Consider the following 19,619-nt stretch of genomic DNA (forward strand, 5'->3'; position numbering starts at 1 on the left):
AAGAATTTTAATCGCATGCTTCTAACAATAATAATATTTAATATAATAATATTTCAGTCACGTCTTAGTACGGAAAATTATTGGGGTTAAATATTTAATATTTAATTGTCCAAATATGGTCTCAAATTTGCATAGTAAAATTTGTGAACATCATTATCCTGAATACTAACGCTTCAAGGCATAAATAAAACACCTTACAATTCTTACTGCACGTATGCAAAGGTACGCTGTAGTTTCCAAAGCCTGTCAATTAACGTATGTCAACTAAATTTACAAATTCTCTATCCACATTCAGAGTTCATTGATATTTTCTTGCAATTTGTTTCAACATCTCTTGTGTTCTCGGATGTTGGTAGACTGGGTTAGGGATTACGTCTTACGTGTATTCTATCCCGGCATAAGACATTCTATCCTAGCATCCTTAGGTCTGGGGCCAGCGTCTTACAAGGCCTTAGAGGGCCAAGGCGTGTACCGAGTGCCGTGGGTCAAGTGAGTAGAAGGAATACGGTATAAAAGTTCCGTCAAAATATTTATCAGATGTAAGCTCGATGTTTCTATTGATGAAAAGGATTTGCTGTGGATTAATTCCATATGTCATCAAAGATTCATGTGGATTAATAGGAATCCCAGGTTGTATATACAATAAGAAACCACGCACCTTGCCCAATTAATTTTTAATTATAATAATCAAAGTGTGCATCTGTTCCAAAGTGTCTATATAGATTCCTCTTTTCCTCACTAATCATCCATCTGACGTTCTTCTCGCCCTTGCATTCACAGCAAAGGTCATATTTGAGTAGCATTCCTCATTCACTGCTTGGATGAAAGTATGAACTCGTCACTCCTCTCCCATTGTTGTTATAAAGGCCTTTCATCTTCCCCTTCTTGACTTCTCTGTTGACATTAGAGGGCTCGTTCCCTTACCTCTCACTCCTCCAAATTCCCTTCAGTTTCATCAAGTATACACCGTCCCCTCCTCAGTGATCCTGGGTATACAACCATACTGAGGTGACAGTATACATGTTCTACAACCCCCTTAGCCTCCAATGGGGGGTCAGAGTATAGAGCTCGATAGCCTCACTGCCACCATTGGGAGTCAAATTATATAGGCTCTATAGCCTCACTGCCACTAGTAGTGAAGCTATATAAGTTCTAGATAGTTTTTAGAACTTCACTGATACACTCTTCTCTGCTCCAGAGGTTAAACAGTACAACAGAATGAGTTGCAGGTGTGTATAAACAACAGAAAGGGTTGCAGGTGTGTATTCACAACAGAATGAGTTGCAGGTGTGTATACACAACAGGAAGGGTTGCAGGTGTGTATACACAACAGGAAAAGTTGCAGGTGTGTATACACAACAGAAAGAGTTGCAGGTGTGTATACACAACAGGAAGAGTTGCAGGTGTGTATAACAACAGAAAGAGTTTCAGGTGTGTGTACCGCCAGTACAGGTGCGTACACAAGTAACCAGAACACAACGCTTGAGTTCTCTTTTATGAAGCAGGGCGAGTGAAGCCTTACTCCAACTACTCCATTATTGCAGGTCCTGTACAACGCTCTCACATAATTCCTGCCTCTCTCTTTGTATGTATAAACGCACATACAAAACACATATTTCGAATACATGTTATATACATTTTCTATCAAATGAATTTTTTTTTTTCCGTATATGACTATATTACATGATTTTTTTTCAGTGAAGCTATGCGAAGCGGTCCTCAAGCATTTTTGTGGACGGCCTATGTGAGCGCCATGTTGAGCTTCAGTGAGCGTCCTCACGTCAGAGATTTCGGGAGAAAGTCTGTTTAATCAGTTGTTAATTTAGGCACTAGTGTTTGATCGTGTGCCCAGCAATCACACTGAACATATGTATATGTAGGATAAATATTTTATTAGGACAGTGAGCTAAAATAAGTTGTTAGGTTGGGAAGACTTGCTGGAGGGAGGAGCGGTACATCCTCCCTCGCTGAAGGTCAAGAGGCAACTGAGGTGGCGAAGGCTGGTGGTGTGTCAAAACATGTCCCTCGCTTGGACCCGTCCAGTTTGGGGGAATACCCACCACAATCGGATGACGCGGTGCGGCATCGGAGGGTGAAATTTAATGCCGGGGAAGGGAAGGGAAGTATCAGGAGAAAGCGTCAAGCCATTACGACTATATAGCACTGGGAAGGGATTAGGATAAGGATTTGGGATGGGACGAGGGAAAGGAATGGTGCCAAACCACTTGGACGGTCGGGAATTGAATGCCGACCTGCATGAATTTAATGCTGGGATATAGTTTATTTTTTATGTTCTGTTTGGGAATTTTTTTATTGGCATGGTAATGGAATTGTAGGTTTGTTTGAGAAGGAGTTCGTGGAGAAACTTCAAGGTTAGAGAAGAAGTTAATGGAGGAACTTCGAGGTTAGAGAAGAAGTGTGCTGAATTTTTTAACATAACCTGTGTGCTGAACTCTGTGGTAAAGCAGAACTCCATAGTGAGGAGTTGACTTCAAGCAGTGCAGAGGAGTTACACGTGTCTCTGTGGAATCAGTGGTGAAGCATCTCTGATGTCGGATTAGGACTTCGTTGTACAGCAGATTTGGAAAATTGCAGAAGTGCCTTTCCTAATATTTTGGAGGACCTAGAGATATATATTGGTAGTGAGCCTCTAGGAGCAGAATGGAGGATCATGGTGGACATATATGAATATATAAGGGGAGAGCTTGAATGCTTATTGGCATGTAAGGTGCAGAATGTTTCTGGTGTTTCAGTCCCAGGCTGAATTTCATATTCTTTTAGGGCTGAGGATACAGTATTGTTGTGACAGGATTTCAGCCTCATTTAGGGAGGGAGTAGTAAGTGGTAAGCCAAGAGTTGGGCAGCCACTTGGTATGGACAGTTAGTGAAGCCAAGGTATGATATTGGATTCCTACCGGGTTGTAACAGGTTAGAGTGTTGTATGATAATGTTCTGTTGTTTATGTCTTGTATTTTGTATGTTTTATTTGCAGGTTAAATGTATGTTAGCTGGCTTTTGCTCTTGTCCTGGTGAGGTTTCCCAGAAAGCCAGAAAGAGAGAGAAAGAGAGAGAGAGATAGAGAGGGAGAGACAGGGTCACGGCTGCAGACAGGGCGGCAAAAGATACTGATTCCCAAAAAGAGGGATTTAGGATATCATTCCAAACAAGGAGAGAGTGGGGAGTCACGGCGGCTCGAGTAGGGTGTGTACACACGACAACGAGGCCAGTATTGGAGCCGCACACCTAAATATGTAATGCTGAACCACTCTCCAAGATCATGAGGCGTACAGGGTGGTCTCCTAGGTAAATTACTAGCACTCCAGTGTCCATTGCTGATCGACCGACGGTAGCGGGAGTTTGTTTGTTGCCGCCAAAGGCGGCTAGTTTTTTGTGCACCCCATACTCATCCTGTGAGCAGTAGCGCAAAAGCGTTACAAAGGGCACAAAAGGTCTTTATCAGACGTTATCTTAGATTATTACATAAACAATTTCATCTATCCTTCTCACCTTATAGTTACAATGTCAGCTAGTTACAGAGAAAGTGCTATTACAAGAGCTACATATTTACAGTAAGTCATCATACATTAATGGTAGGTCTTATCGCTAATACATAATAGTTTGACCAATGGGGATATTACAGAGTCATAGGAGAGCTTCTGTTTATTATTAGTCCTCACAATACACTACTTGTTTCTGAATCTCATATGTCGTTCACCTACTGGAAGCGAAATGTGGGTACAGTGCAAGGATTTCAGGTAAATTATCCATGGTAATAAGATAGGTTGCCATATCATACAGAGTGAGCTTAGATTTATCTCTAATAGGCTCAATTTTACTACAATCCAAGATATAGTGTTCGAGTGTGTGTCCCTGTCTTTATCCACACACTTTACTTCATCTAGATCCCTATACAAGCCGAACTGCCAGAGATACTTGTAGCCAAGTCTTATAGGAGCTGTGACAACATCTGTTAGTCTACTGACTTTGTTACTTGCCCCGTACACATGTTTTACTTCACACATTTCATTGTGATGAACAATGGACCTGCTAGTTCCACTTTGCACAATTCTACTTTCTTCAAATTCATCTCCAGGAGTTCTCGTCTTATGACACTTTTAAGGGACCTATTTGATAACTCAAGAAGGTAGCGGGAGTGTGGCTGCCGAGGTTGGTTGCTTGTTCTGTGAAGGAGTGGTTGAGGACGTTGTTCACCTGTATGTAAGCAACACTCTGGTGCAACACCCAGAGGTCTTTTTTGGAGGTTTAAGTCCCAAAACCCCAACCCCTTCGGGGCTGTGTGTGTGTGTGTGTGTGTGTGTGTGTGTGTGTGTGTGTGTGTGTGTGTGTGTGTGTGTGTGTGTGTGTGTGTGTGTGTGTGTGTGTGTGTGTGTAAACTCACCTATTTGTACTCACCTACGAGCTTCGAGCACAAAGAGCTTCGGCTCTTTGGTCCCGCCTCTCAACTGTCAATCAACTGGTGTACAGATTCCTGAGCCTACTGGGCTCTATCATATCTACATTTAAAACTGTGTATGGAGTCAGCCTCCACCACATCACTGCCTAATGCATTCCATCCGTTAACCACTCTGACACTGAAAAAGTTCCTTCTAACGTCTCTGTGGCTCATGTGGGTACTCAGTTTCCACCTGTGTCCCCTTGTTCGCGTCCCACCAGTGTTGAATATTTCATCCTTGTTTACCCGGTCGGTTTCTCTGAGGATTTTGTAGGTTGTGATCATGTCTCCCCTTACTCTTCTGTCTTCCAGTGTCGTAAGGTGCATTTCCCGCAACCTTTCCTCGTAACTCATGCCTCTTAGTTCTGGGACTAGTCTAGTGGCATACCTTTGGACAGCTTCGTCTTGTGCTTGACAAGGTACGGGCTCCATGCTGGGGCCGCATACTCCAGGATTGGTCTTACATATGTGGTGTACAAGATTCTGAATGATTCCTTACACAGGTTCCTGAACGCTGTTCTGATGTTAGCCAGCCTCGCATATGCCGCAGACGTTATTCTTTTTATGTGGGCTTCAGGAGACAGGTTTGGTGTGATATCAACTCCTAGATCTTTCTCTCTGTTCGTTTCATCAAGTACTTCACCTCCTATTCTGTATCCTGTGTCTGGCCTCCTATTTCCACTGCCTAGTTTCATTACTTTGCATTTACTCGGGTTGAACTTCAACAGCCATTTGTTGGACCATTCACTCAGTCTGTCTAGGTCATCTTGTAGCCTCCTACTATCGTCCTCAGTTTCAATCCTCCTCATAATTTTTGCATCATCGGCAAAAATTGAGAGAAACGATTCTATACCCTCTGGGAGATCATTTACATATATCAGAAACAGTATAGGTCCAAGGACTGACCCACTCCACTGGACTCCACTCGTAACGTCTCGCCAATCTCTGTGTGTGTGTGTGTGTGTGTGTGTGTGTGTGTGTGTGTGTGTGTGTGTGTGTGTGTGTGTGTGTGTGTGTGTGTGTGTGTGTGTGTGTGTGTGTGTGTGTGTGTGTGTGTGTGTGTGTGTGTGTGTGTGTGTGTGTGTGTGTGTGTGTGTGTGTGTGTTTGTGTGTGTGTGTGTGTGTGTGTTTATGTGTATGTGTGTGTGTGTGTGTGTGTGTTGAGAAATGTAGATGTTATTTAGAATTAATTGTTTAATTCATACTTAGTTAAATTATGAAGTCAACCATAAGAGTGAACCTGGGCAGAGGAAGGACCTGGGCAACGCCGGGTACTTCGTCTAGTTTACTATAAGAGTCAGTAAACTGCCATCTTGCCCATGAAAGTGTCGCCCGACCTGAGACAGAACGCCTTGAGAGGGACGACTGTTGTCTCCGACATAACCCACTCTCTCAGGTAGTGAAGGTCTGCTACTCCTGCCTGAAACCACCATTACCTGTATATTCAGCACACTCAAATTAAGATGGCGAGATTGGCGAGATGTCACCAGCGGGGTTCCATAGGGCTCTGTACTTGGACCCATCCTGTTTCTAATATAGGTAAACGACCTTCCAGAGGGTATAGACTCGTTCCTCTCAATGTTTGCTGATGATGCAAAAATTATGAGAAGAATCGAGACAGATGAAGATAGACAGAGACTACAGGATGACCTGGACAAACTAGAGGAATGGTCTAGAAAGTGGATACTAAAGTTAAACTCAGGAAAGTGTAAAGTAATGAAATTAGGCAAAGGGAGCAGAAGGCTGAACACAAGGTACCATCTGGGAGGTGATATTCTTGAAGAGTCAAAGATAGAAAGATCTGGGGGTTGATGTCACACCGAACCTGTTCCCAGAGGCCCACATCAAAAGGATATCATCAGCAGCATATTCTAGACTGAACAATGTAAGAACTGCCTTTAGAAACTTGTGTAAGGAATCGTTCAGGACCCTGTATACCATTTATGTCAGACCAATACTGAAATATGCTGCTCTAGCCTTAAGTCCATACCTAGTTAAACACAAGACAAAGTTAGAGAAGATTCAGAGGTATGCCACCAGGCTCGTCCCGGAACTGAGAGGAATGAGCTACGAGGAAAGGCTAAGGGAGCTGAAACTCACGCCCCTGGAAAACAGAAGAGTAAGGGGAGACATGATAATCACCTACAAAATTTTGAGGGGAATTAACAGGGTGGACAAAGACAAACTGTTTAGCACGGGTAGAACACGAACAAGGGGACACAGGTGGAAACATAATAGCCAAATGAGCCACAGAGACATTAGAAAGAATTTTTTTCAGTGTCAGAGCAGTTAACAAATGGAATTCATTAGGCAGTGATGTGGTGGAAGCTGACTCCATACACAGTTTCAGAGGAACATTTGATAGAGTCCAGGTGGCTCAGGAACCTGTACACCAGTTAGTTGACAGTTGAGAGGCGGGACCAAAGAGAGAAAGCTCAACCCCTGCAAGCACAACTAGGTGAGTACACACACACAGTAGCCTCCATGCTCTCCTTCTATACCTTTTCCCCAGCCTACTCTAACAACCTCCCAATATCAATCTTTCATTTCACAAAACTTTTACTACCATTACCTCATTAGTTCCCGATCCACAACATATGTACATATCCTACTCCCAACCAACCGTCCCCCTTTTCTCACCCTGACCAGTTACCCTCGTAACTACCATTACATCACTGCCCTTCATTCCCAGGCTCTTTTCTCCCACCAATCTCCAACCCTTTCCATTCCTTATAGTCGTGAACCAATCCAGTATCGCACTCCCAGGCTGGGAGCTGCCCATACAGTGAACACAGTAGCAATGAAGAGCCTAAAAGTTTGGTAAACCAAATGCTGATGCAATGTCAAAAAATATGGATGAACTGCAAAAATGACTGATTAAACGAATTCTTATATAATAGCAACAGTAGAAACTAAATGATCTGAAATGATGACTAATGCAGTATCCCCCCCCCCTTCCTTACAATACCTGATGACAAGAAGAGAAAGAAATCAAAGTGGGAAAGGGGAGAGAAAGGAAAGGAGAGGATACACTTTCAAAGGTCAGATATGACCTTAGCTTTGAACAAAAGGACGTGAGACGCATGGTTAATAAAGGAAAAGTGATCCATATTGACCCTTAGGGACATATGATCAATTTGACCAATGAAAATTAATTGGAGCCAAGTCGGGAATTCAAACCAGCGACCTGAATATTCCTAGCAGCGCACCTTTTTCACTCTAAGTGTCGTAAATAGGTTCAACGAACTAAATTAGTCCCCGTGGTGTAGTGGTAAGACACTCGCCTGGCGTTCCGCGAGCGCTATGTCATGGGTTCGTATCCTGGCCGGGGAGGATTTACTGGGCGCAATTCCTTAACTGTAGCATCTGTTTAACGCAACAGTAAAATGTGTACTTGGATGAAAAAACGATTCTTCGCGGCAGGGGATCGTATTCCAGGGACCATAGGATTAAGGACTTGCCCGAAACGGTACGCGTACTAGTGGCTGTACAAGAATGTAACAACTCTTGTATATATCTCAAAAAAAAAAAAAAAAAAAGAGGAAGTCGTTAAAGCCAGTTCGATATGCAATCTATATAAATAAAAATGGAAATGTTCGTTTACTCAAAATCGCTAATCTCCAAAAGTTCTTCACCAATTGCTTTGAAATTTTGATACAACGTTCCAATTGCATCCGAGCGGGTTTTTATATGCATACTATATAGATGTCACGTCTGTATGGGAAAAATATGCTTTTTAGAAAAAACTGTGTTTTTTTAATGTGTTTTTCATGTGAGGGAAATCTTCGAAACCTCTTTACTGATTGCTTTGAAAGTTTGACACAACGGTGCATTTGAATAGGCGCGTGTTTGTATACACCCACTATATACTTGCCTCACCTGTAAAAGGAAAAAACATGATTTTTTTTTAAAACAGCGCCATTTGTTGCACGTAACAGTAACACACGCGCTACTAAATATGTTTCGATTCCATTACACTGTTTCCGATTGCATTGATAAATTGAATTTTCATAGATTTCGATAAATTTTTATTTTGAATTAATTATTTCGTGTGACATTGCGATGGAATTGAGCTGTTGTTTGCCATCTTGAGGTTATCTTGAGATGATTTCGGGGCTTTTTAGTGTCCCCGCGGCCCGGTCCTCGACCAGGCCTCCACCCCCAGGAAGCAGCCCGTGACAACTGACTAACACCCAGGTACCTATTTTACTGCTAGGTAACAGGGGCATAGGGTGAAAGAAACTCTGCCCATTGTTTCTCGCCGGCGCCTGGGATCGAACCCAGGACCACAGGATCACAAGTCCAGCGTGCTGTCCGCTCGGCCGACCGGCTCCCTACCGTTAATTTTTTGAGTATAGTTTTTTTCATAGTTTTTTTATGTCATTTTTTTAACTGTTCTTCATTTTTTACAGTGATGGGAATATAAGATGATTTGGGAATGCATCAGACGAGGGAGTGGGGAAGGGTGGGGAGGATGAGGGGACGGGAGTGAGGGATGGTGGGGAAGACAAGGGAACGGGGGAGATGGGAGATGGTGGGGACTAGAGGATGGGACAATGGAAAATGGTGGGGAGGACAAGAGGACAGGGGAGTGGAGGATGGTAGACAGGACGAGGGGACGAGGGAGGGGGGAATGTTTGGGAGGACGAGAGGATGGGGGAGTGGTAGATGGTGGGGAGGACGAGAGGATGGGGGAGTGGTAGATGGTGGGGAGGACGAGGGGACGGGGAGGGGGGAACCGTGGGGAGGACGAGGGGACAGGGAAGAGGGGAATAGTACGGAGGACGAGGGGACGGGGGAGGGGGAAATGGTGAGGAGAACTGGGAGACACGGGAAGGTTGCCGAAGCTCAGCTAGGCACATGCGCTGCTGAGCCACAGCAACCCGTGGCCGGGTACTGCTAGTAAGTTCAATAGAATTCTCTGACCAAGCAACACAAAATAGGCAAGAAAGAGAAGGGAGGGCAGGCTTCATTTTCTTGGACTGGTACAGCTAGATATATATATGTAAATATGATAAGCGAAACGAGTGAAAAGAGTCAATGCATTGAACTATGGATGGTCAACTGGAGGGGGGGGGGCTTATGAGCTGATGCTCGACCCTTCAAGCTCAAGTAGGTGGTACAACTTGGTGAGTATACATACTCACGCACACACACACACACACACACAAACAAACACACACGCACAAGGGGCACACGCACTAGGGGACACATGTGGAAACTGAGTGCCCAAATGAGCCACAGAGATATTAGAAATAACTTTTTTAGTGTCAGAGTGGTTGACAAATGGAATGCATTAGGAAGTGATGTGGTGGAGGCTGACTCCATACACAGTTTCAAGTGTAGATATGATAGAACCCAATAGGCTCAGAAACCTGTACACCTGTTGATTGACGGTTGAGAGGCGGGACCAAAGACCCAGAGCTCAACCCCCGCAAGCACAACTAGGTGATTACACGAAACACTAATGAATGTGTGATCATAAACTATTCTATGAATAGCATTCACATTTCTATGCTCACAATAATATCAACGAAAACCCTCATTACTTTGGTCTTTTATCAATGTTTTCATTGTAAACAATATTGGAATTTTCTGTTTGTATAAAATGTCTATGTTTTATGCAGCAAACAAAGGAACAAAAAAATTAACCAAAAAAAGTCCTAAAAGCCCCCTCAATATCCCTAATTACAGAATAAACTCCAAAATTATAAAAATAAACAGTTATATACTAAATAACTATTATATTTAATGAACACCATTTTCTAATTTATTTCTATAAATTCTCTTTCCCGACGACCTATATAAAGCTGAACTCTAATGATCGGTCCCATCTCTATAAGCCACTCCGTAAAAAATACAACGGTCATATAATGGTCACACAATCGACTTGAGAATGATCCAGGACGGACCGAAACTTTGTCGTCCCTTCACCTTCTAGTGTGTGGTCTGGTCAACCTACAAGGGTTTTGACTAACTTGAAGCGTCTAATCTAAACAAGGCATCTCGCCTATAGAGGCCGGTGCAGATAGAATACGTGAATACCATAATGCCTTCATTTCATTAATAGGTCTCGTATTTTCCGGATTTTTCAGTATAAGGGGAAAACGAGCCGCATTAGATGAGAAGATTTGTTCCTGCATTGTTCCTGTATAGGTTGAGACACCGTATTTTGAAATAGCATTCGTATGAGAAAATCAAATTGAGCCACGTGGAGGATTCTGACCTGCCACATTGGTACTCCCAAGCAATTTGTCTTTCTCATTGAAATGTTGGGTTAATGTGAATTTCTTTGAGCGTAGTATTACAGGAAGAACACTTACTGCCATTTCTATATTATCCAAAAATCCTTAAAGTTTGTTTAGTAATACTGATGACAAGTCTCTTAACTCTCAGCGCTCTCGCTGAAAATTTAAATAGTTCTGATAATTTTAGAACTATTAATTTCCATAATAAATATACAAATTCTAACACTTTCCTCAGAAGAATATACTTTTAGCTGATATGTATGTTTAGTAACCAATATTGTATGTTATATCACAGCTATACATTATTGTATTATATATATATGCGAACAAATATAAACTAAAGTATATTGAAAATATTCCTAAACAGATGTGTCAAGTCGAAGAAAGTGTTTTGGATTGTCGAAGGGTTAATAGGTCAACAACTGACCTTTCCCAGGATGCAACCCTCAACAGGTCTGTAAATCCAGCGATCGACGTTGCCTCATAATTCAAGCAATCTTGATTCAGCGTCGATTCAACAGTATCGATATCGAATAAATTTCGTTAACATCTTAACAAATATTTTAAAACACTCTTGGGAGAATCAAACCCATATTTCACTTCCTCATAGTAATTGTCTATTGGCGCAATAGGAGCCAATCTTACTTAATGAGCGGCATGGGGGGGGGGGCAGACTCCATTTTATGGCCATACGGATCATTATTCAATGTTTCATGAGGCTACCCCCGAGCATCTGGTCTACACTCTTGGATAGACGCAGAAAAACTGACCAATCAGAGAGACAACCATTGTCTTGCGCACACACACACACACACACACACACACACACACACACACACACACATCCATACACAATTCTACATATCAATGTTCGGGAATGATGCAAAACCAATGAGAAGAGTTGTGACAAATGAGGACTGTAGGATCCTCCAAGAGGACCTGGACAGGTTGCAGAAATGGTCAGTGAAATGGCTACTGGAGTTCAACACGAGTAAATGTAAAGTTATGGAAATGGGATCAGGTGAAAGGAGACCAAAGGGACAGTACACAATAAAGGGAAATTACCTACCTGTGATGATTCGAGACAGAGACCTGGGAATGAACGTAACACCTAATCTAACTCCTGAGGCACATATAAATTGGATAACGTCAGCAGCGTACTCTATACTGGCAAAAGTTAAAACATCATTCAGAAACCTAAGTTAGAAGGCTTTTGGCGCTATACACTGCCTAAGTGAGACCAGTCTTAGAGTATGCCGCGCCATCATGGAGTCACCACCTGACGAAACATAAGGAAACTGGAAAGGTTCAGAAGTTTACGACGAGGCTTGTCCCAGCTTTACGAGGGATGGGATATGAAGAGCGCCTGAAGAAACTGAACCTTACAACACTAGAAAAAAGAAGGGAGAGGAGGGGATATGAAAGGAACGTATAAAAAACTCAGGGGATTGATAAAGTGGAAATAGACGAAATGTTCACACGTAATAATAACAGAACGAGGGGACATGGTGGAAGCTGGAAACTAAGATGAGTCACAGAGATGATAGGAAGTATTCTTTTAGTGTGAGGAGTAGTGGAAAAATGGAATGCACTTAAGGAAAACGTTGTGGAAGCAAACTCTATTCATAATTTTAAAACTAGATTTGATAAGGAAATGGGACACGAGTCATTGCTGTAAACAACCGATGGCTATAAATGCGGGATCCAAGAGTCAATGTTCGAGGCTTCAAGAACGAATAGGTGAGTACAAATAGGTGAGTACAACGGGACAGAAGAAAGTGAGTCTCAAGGCAATGTACACTAACATAGATGGGATTACGAATACAGCAAATGAACCTGGAGAATGGGTACTAGGAGAAAATTCAGACATAATGTCACTCACAGAAACAAAGCTAATGAAAACCATAATAAATGCAGCGTTCCCACAGGACTACTATGTTGTGAGGAAAGAGAGAGAAGGAAGAGGTGGGGGTGGTGTAGCCCTGCTGGTAGGAAAAGGCTGTGGTTTTGAGGAGATGGTTGTTCATGGCTGTGAAGGTTTCAGTGACTACATAACAGGTACCATAGCAACTGGAGGACAAAAAATTAAAGTCGGAGTCATATATAACCCCCCACCAAATGACAGAAGACCCAGACAGGAATATGATAGAAACAACATGGCCACCATTAACATAATCGAGAGAGCAGCTTCTGTTTTCTGTTGCTAGCAGGAACGGATCTGGAATACTAATCATGGCTGACTTCAACCACAGGAAGACAGAGTAGGAGGACCAGATACATGGAGAGCTAAGCTGCAGGACGTGGCAACAAGAAACTTTCTAAGCCAACACATCAAGGGCCGACAAGAATGAGAGGGGAAAATAAACCAGCCATGCTTGATCTGATATTTATCCTAAATGAGTGGGATATAAGTGAAACTTACCCGAAACGCTATGCGTACTAGTGGCTTTAGGTATTGTATGTACTACCTCTATCTTTAAATCTAACAGAATGTTTGTACTGTTACGCTGCAACTATGTATGTACTGTTCCTAAATAAATTATTATTATTATTATTATTATTATTATTATTATTATTATTATTATTATTATTATTATTATTATTATTATTATTATTATTATTATTATTAAAAGTTAAGTTGGAAGCACCCTTGGGAATGAGTGATCACAGTGTATTGATCTTTGAGTACCTGGTAGAGCTATGAATTACTTCCCCCGAAATGAACTATGAAACAAAAGGCTGGCATACCGAAAGGAAAATAATGAGATGAGAAGTTTCCTAAGGAATATACCATTGGACAAAGACCTCAGAGCTAAGTCTGTACAAGACATGATGGACTATGTCACCGAAAAGTGTTAGGAGGCAATAAACAGGTTCATCCTGGCCCAAAAGGAAAAATCCGAGAAGCAAAGGAAGAATCCATGGTTGAATAGGGCATGTATGGAAGCAAAGGAACTGAACAAAAGGGCGTGGAGAAACTTCCGAAATAACAGAACACCAGAAAGCAGGGAGATATACCAGAGAACCAGAAATGAACATGTTAGTATGAGAAGAGAGGCAGAGAAAAATTATGATAATGATATAGCAAGCAAAGCTAAGACCGAACCAAAGTTACTCCAAAGTCACAACAGGAGGAAAACAACCGTGAAAAAAACAGGAAATGAAACATAGAACACGCGAGGACAGGTATTCAGAGAATGACAAAGAGGTGTGTGAAGAAATCAACAAGAGGTTCTAAGAGGTCGTCACAATAGAACAAGGTGAGGTCACTGTGCTAGGAGAGGGGGCAGTAAACCAGGCGGCTTTAGCAGGGTTTGAAATTACGAGAGATGAGGTCAAGATACATCTGTTGGATCTGGATGTGAGAAAGGTTGTTGGTCCAGACGGGATCTCACCATAGGTATTGAAAGAGTGTGCATAGGCACTTTGCTTGCCACTCTCCATAGTGTATAGTAGGTCACTGGAGACGGGAGACATACCAGAAATATGGAAGACGGCTAATGTAGTCCCAATATACAAAAAAGTTGACAGACAAGAGGCACTGAACTACAGGCCAGTGTCCTTGACTTGTATACCATGCAAGGTAATGGAGAAGATCGTGAGAAAAAACGTAGTAACACATCTGGAGAGAAAGGACTTCGTGACAAATCGCCAACATGGGTTCAGGGAGGGTAAATCTTGCCTTACAGGCTTAGTATAATTCTACGACCAGGTGACAAAGACTAAGCAAGAAAGAGAAGGCTGGGCGGACTGCATTTTCTTGGACTGTCGGAAAGCCTTTCACATAGTATCCCCATAAGAGGCTGGTACATAAGCTGGAGAAACAGGCAGGTGTAGCTGGTATGGTGCTCCAGTGGATAAGGGAGTACCTAAGCAATAGGAAGCAGAGAGTTACAGTGAGGGGTGAGACCTCAGATTGGCGTGAAGTCACCAGTGGAGTCCCACAGGGCTTTGTACTCGTGCCTATCTTGTTTCTGATATACGTAAATGAACTCCCAGAGGGTATAGACTCATTCCTCTTAATGTTTGCTGACGAGGCCAAAATTATGAGAAGGATTAAGACATAGGAGGACTGCGCGAGGCTTAAAGAAGGCCTAGTATAACTGAAGAAATGGTCAAACAAATGGTTATTAGATTTTAACCCAAGCAAATGTAATGTAATGAAGATAGGGGTAGGAAGCAGGAGACCAGATACAAGGTACCATTTGGGAGATGAAATTCTTCAAGAGTCAGAGAGAGAGAAAGACCTGGGGGTTGATATCACGCCATACCTGTCTCCTGAAGCTCATATCAAGAGGATAACATCATATTCATATGCCAGGTTGACCAACATGAAAACGCCCTTTAGAAACTTGTGTAAGGAATCATTCAGAGCTTTGTATACCATATATGTCAGACCAATCCCGGAGTATGCAGTTCCAGCATGGAGTCCATATCTAGTCAAGCATAAGACTAAACTGGAAAAGAACAAATCAACAAGGGCCGTGGCGAGGATTTGAACCTGCGTCCGGGAGCAGGTTCGAATCCTCGTCATGGCCCTTGTGGATTTGTTCATTTGATGCATCACGTTAGTGTGATCTCTGTGTGTAAAACTGAAAAAGGTTCACAGGTTTGCCACCAGACAAGTCCCCTAACTGAGGGGTATGAGCTACGAGGTGAGACAAAGGGAATTAACCCTTACGTCGCTGGAAGACAGAAGAGTAGGAGGGGACATGATTACCACATACAAGATTCTCAAAGGAATTGATAGGATAGATAAAGACAAACTATTTAACCCAAATGGCACACACACTAGGGGGACACAGGTGGAAATTAAGTGCCCAAATGAGCCAAAGCGACATTAGATTTTTTTTGTCAGAGTAGTTGACAAATGAAATGCATTAGGAAGTGATGTGGTGGAGGCAGACTCCATACACAGTTTCAAGGTTAGATATGATAGAGCCCAATAGGCTCAGGAATCTGTACACCAGTTGATAGACAGTTGAGAGGCGGGACCAAAGAGCCAGAGCTCAAGCCCTGCAAGCACAACTAGGTGAGTAAAACTAGGTGAATACACACACACACACACACACATACACACACAAACACACTATATTCGACCTATCAATTCTCAGGAATATTGATAGGCTGAATATAGGCTGATTATTGATCACGGGCGGTTCTCGCAACAAGGGGACACAAGTGGAAGCTCAGTACCCAAATGAGCTACAGAGAGGTTAGAAATTTTTTTGTAATTGTCAGAGTAGTTAATAAATGGATTGCCTTAGGAAGTGATGTGGTGGAAACACGCCATACATAGATTCAAATGTTGATATGATGGAACCCATTAGGCTAAAGAATCTGGGGTCAGATTCACGAAAACACTTACGCAAGCACTTACGAACTTGTACATCTTTTCACAATCTTTGGCGGCTTTGTTTCCAATTATTAAACAGTTAATGAGCTCCGAAGCACCAGTAGGCTGTTCATAACAATAACAATGGGAAGTTTTCATGCTTGTAAACTGTTTAATAAATGTAACCAAAGCCGTCAAAGTTTGAGGAAAGATGTACAGATTCGTAAGTGCTAGCGTAAGTACTTTCGTGAATCTGGCCCCAGGACACTAGTTGACTGAAGGAATCAGGATAAAGATTGTTTCTTTCCTTATCCTGATCCGTTCCGTGTGCTATATTGCCGCAATGGCTTGACGGTTTTCCCTTATAGTTGCCCTCCCTTGATTGAGGGTTGAGAGGTGGAAACCCAAAGCCGCAGCTCGACCCCCGCAGAGAACATTTAGCTGAGATTTCGCAAACACATGTATTTTACGCATGAACAAAAATTCAAAGAAAACCGTTTTGCTAATCATTACGTGATCAATACACACTCGCTGGAGAGTGAATAATTGAGGAAATGATCGTGTTGGCTATGTGAGGCGATAATTGGTGCGGGTAAGCTTATTCACTTTCATTGACCAGGGGGGCCAGATTCACGAAAGCACTTACGCAAGCACTTACGATCCTGGGGCCAGATTCACGAAGCAGTTACGCAAGCACTTACGAACGTGTACATCTTTCCTCAATCTTTGACGGCTTTGGTTACATTTATTGAACAGTTTACAAGCTTGAAAACTTCCCAATCAACTGTCGTTATTGTTATAAACAGCCTCCTGGGGCTTCGGAGCTCAATAATTATTTAATAATTGTAAACAAAGCCGCCAAAGAGTGAGAAAAGATGAAAGATGGACAGGTTCGTAAGAGCTTGCGTAACTGCTTCGTGAATCTGGCCCCTGTACATCTTTCCACAATCTTTAACGGCTTTGGTTACATTTATTAAACAGTTTACAAGCATGAAAACTTGCCATTCAACTGTTGTTATTGTTATAAACAGCCTCCTGGTGCTTCGGAGCTCATTAACTGTTTAATAATTGGAAACAAAGCCGCCAAAGATTGTGAAAAGATGTACAGGTTCGTAAGTGCTTGCGTAAGTGTTTTCGTGAATCTGGCCCCAGGGCACTAAGGCTTAACCCATGGCATCAAGCCTCCACACTGCGGTTCTCACAGGATCACTAAATCCTTATCCTGATCCCTTTATCCTGACCCCCTTATCCTGATCCCCTTATCCTGACCCCCTTATCCTGACCCCTTCCATGTGGCATATAGTCGTGAGGGCTTGGCATCTTCCCCTGATAATTCCCTCTCTCTCAGGATCTCACGTAAACGCATCTTCCTAATAGAACGTCGCTTTTAGACGTATACTCCACCTAAAGCCAAAAACCGTCGCATTAGAAAATGGAAGCTGGCTCGCGACGCTGAAATACTGTCCCGTTTTCTGTTTTGGGTCCTCTGGGAGGTTAGGATAAGGGCACTTTAGTACGACATTTTCTGGACGTTATGGAACCTGAGGAGGACAGGCTCGTCTCAGGATAGCTGTATCTGAACCATATGGCGTTAGGTGGACATTTTTTTCTAATATATCGCAATTCTGAGAGTAACAAGGAAATTCAACTGCTGATTCAGTTGCATGAATATCGGTAACATGCAATGAACAAAATGAACAACGAACAACGTTTGTTCATTGCAGTGACGGATATTCTTGCAACTGAATGAATGAATGTGCAATGAGGGTGAGAAATAGGAATTTAAAGTGAACGTATTATATGGACAGGATATATTCCCCTTAAAGAATACAAGTTGCAAAAATGATTCATTTAGAGAATCTGCGAAAGAAAAAGAAATTATCCTCAGAGAGCGCTAATCTAGTTTAAGAATATGCTAATAGCTTTACTTGTCTGCTCAGGTCAGTCTGCTCCTTTACTTGTCTGTTCAGGTTAGTCTGCTCCTTTACTTGTCTGCTCAGGCTGGTCTGCTTCTTTACTTGTCTGCTCAGGTTAGCCTGCTTCTTTACTTGTCTGCTCAGGTTAGCCTGCTTCTTTACTTGTCTGCTCAGGTCAGTCTGGTCCTTTACTTGTCTACTCAGGTCAGTCTGCTCCTTTACTTGTCTGCTCAGGCCAGTCTGCTTCTTTACTTGTCTGCTCAGGCCAGTCTGCTCCTTTACTTGTCTGCTCAGGCTAGTCTGCTTCTTCACTTGTCTGCTCAGGCTAGTCTGCTCCTTAACTTGTCTGCTCAGGTCTGTCTGCTCCTTTACTTGTCTGATTATGACGTTGTGATGTACGAAGCAGCACGACGTCAAGTCTCACGACGTTAATCATCAAGACGTCAAGCAGCACGACGTCAAGCAGCACGACGTCAAGCAGCACGACGTTAAGCAGCACGACGTCAAGCAGCACAACGTCAAGCATCACGACGTCAAGCATCACGACATCAAGCAGCACGACGTTAAGCAGCACGACGTTAAGCAGCACGACGTCAAGCAGCACGACGTCAAGCAGCACGACGTCAAGCAGCACGACGTCAAGCAGCACGACGTCAAGCAGTACGACGTCAAGCAGTACGACGTCAAGCAGTACGACGTCAAGCAGCACGACGTCAAGCAGTACGACGTCAAGCAGCACGACGTCAAGCAGTACGACGTCAAGCAGCACGACGTCAAGCATCACGACGTCAAGCAGCACGACGTCAAGCAGCACGACGTCAAGCATCACGACGTCAAGCAGCACGACGTTAAGCAGCACGACGTTAAGCAGCACGACGTCAAGCAGCACGCCGTCAAGCAGCACGACGTCAAGCAGTACGACGTCAAGCAGCACGACGTTAAGCAGCACGACGTTAAGCAGTACGACGTCAAGCAGCACGACGTCAAGCAGTACGACGTCAAGCTGCACGACGTCAAGCAGTACGACGTCAAGCAGCACGACGTCAAGCAGTACGACGTCAAGCAGCACGACGTCAAGCAGTACGACGTCAAGCAGCACGACGTCAAGCAGTACGACGTCAAGCAGCACGACGTCAAGCAGTACGACGTCAAGCAGCACGACGTCAAGCAGTACGACGTCAAGCATCACGACGTCAAGCAGCACGACGTCAAGCAGCACGACGTCAAGCATCACGACGTCAAGCAGCACGACGTCAAGCATCACGACGTCAAGCAGCACGACGTCAAGCATCACGACGTCAAGCAGCACGACGTCAAGCAGCACGACGTCAAGCAGCACGCCGTCTTGTTGCATGACTTCGTGTTGTTTAAGATTATGCTGATTGACATCAGTCTGCTTAAGATCGTTCTGTTTGAGGTCGTTCTGATTCAAGGTCGTTCTGCTCCATGCCATTCTGCTTGAGGTCGTGCTTCTTGAGGTCGCTCTGCTTCTTGAGGTCGCTCTGCTTCTTGAGGTCGCTCTGCTTCTTGAGGTCGCTCTGCTTCTTGTGGTCGCTCTGCTTCTTGAGGTCGCTCTGCTTCTTGAGGTCGCTCTGCTTCTTGAGGTCGCTCTGCTTCTTGAGGTCGCTCTGCTTCTTGAGGTCGCTCTGCTTGAGCGTCTAAGTCAT

The 19,619-nt window shown here is 43.3% G+C and overlaps 1 protein-coding gene across 1 annotated transcript; it reads left to right on the plus strand.

Annotated features, from left to right (window-relative positions):
• Positions 1-346: 346 nt before the first annotated feature.
• On the plus strand, positions 347-19,353 carry LOC138370824 (sex-determining region Y protein-like). Its single transcript, XM_069335429.1, has 4 exons — positions 347-489; positions 1,699-1,780; positions 18,359-19,294; positions 19,345-19,353. Exons 1-4 carry the CDS (start codon positions 347-349, stop codon positions 19,351-19,353), a joined length of 1,170 nt encoding a protein of 389 aa, XP_069191530.1.
• Positions 19,354-19,619: the final 266 nt, after the last annotated feature.

This window comes from Procambarus clarkii, chromosome 33, assembly GCF_040958095.1.
Source record: "Procambarus clarkii isolate CNS0578487 chromosome 33, FALCON_Pclarkii_2.0, whole genome shotgun sequence".
Classification (NCBI taxonomy): Eukaryota; Metazoa; Arthropoda; class Malacostraca; order Decapoda; family Cambaridae; genus Procambarus; species Procambarus clarkii.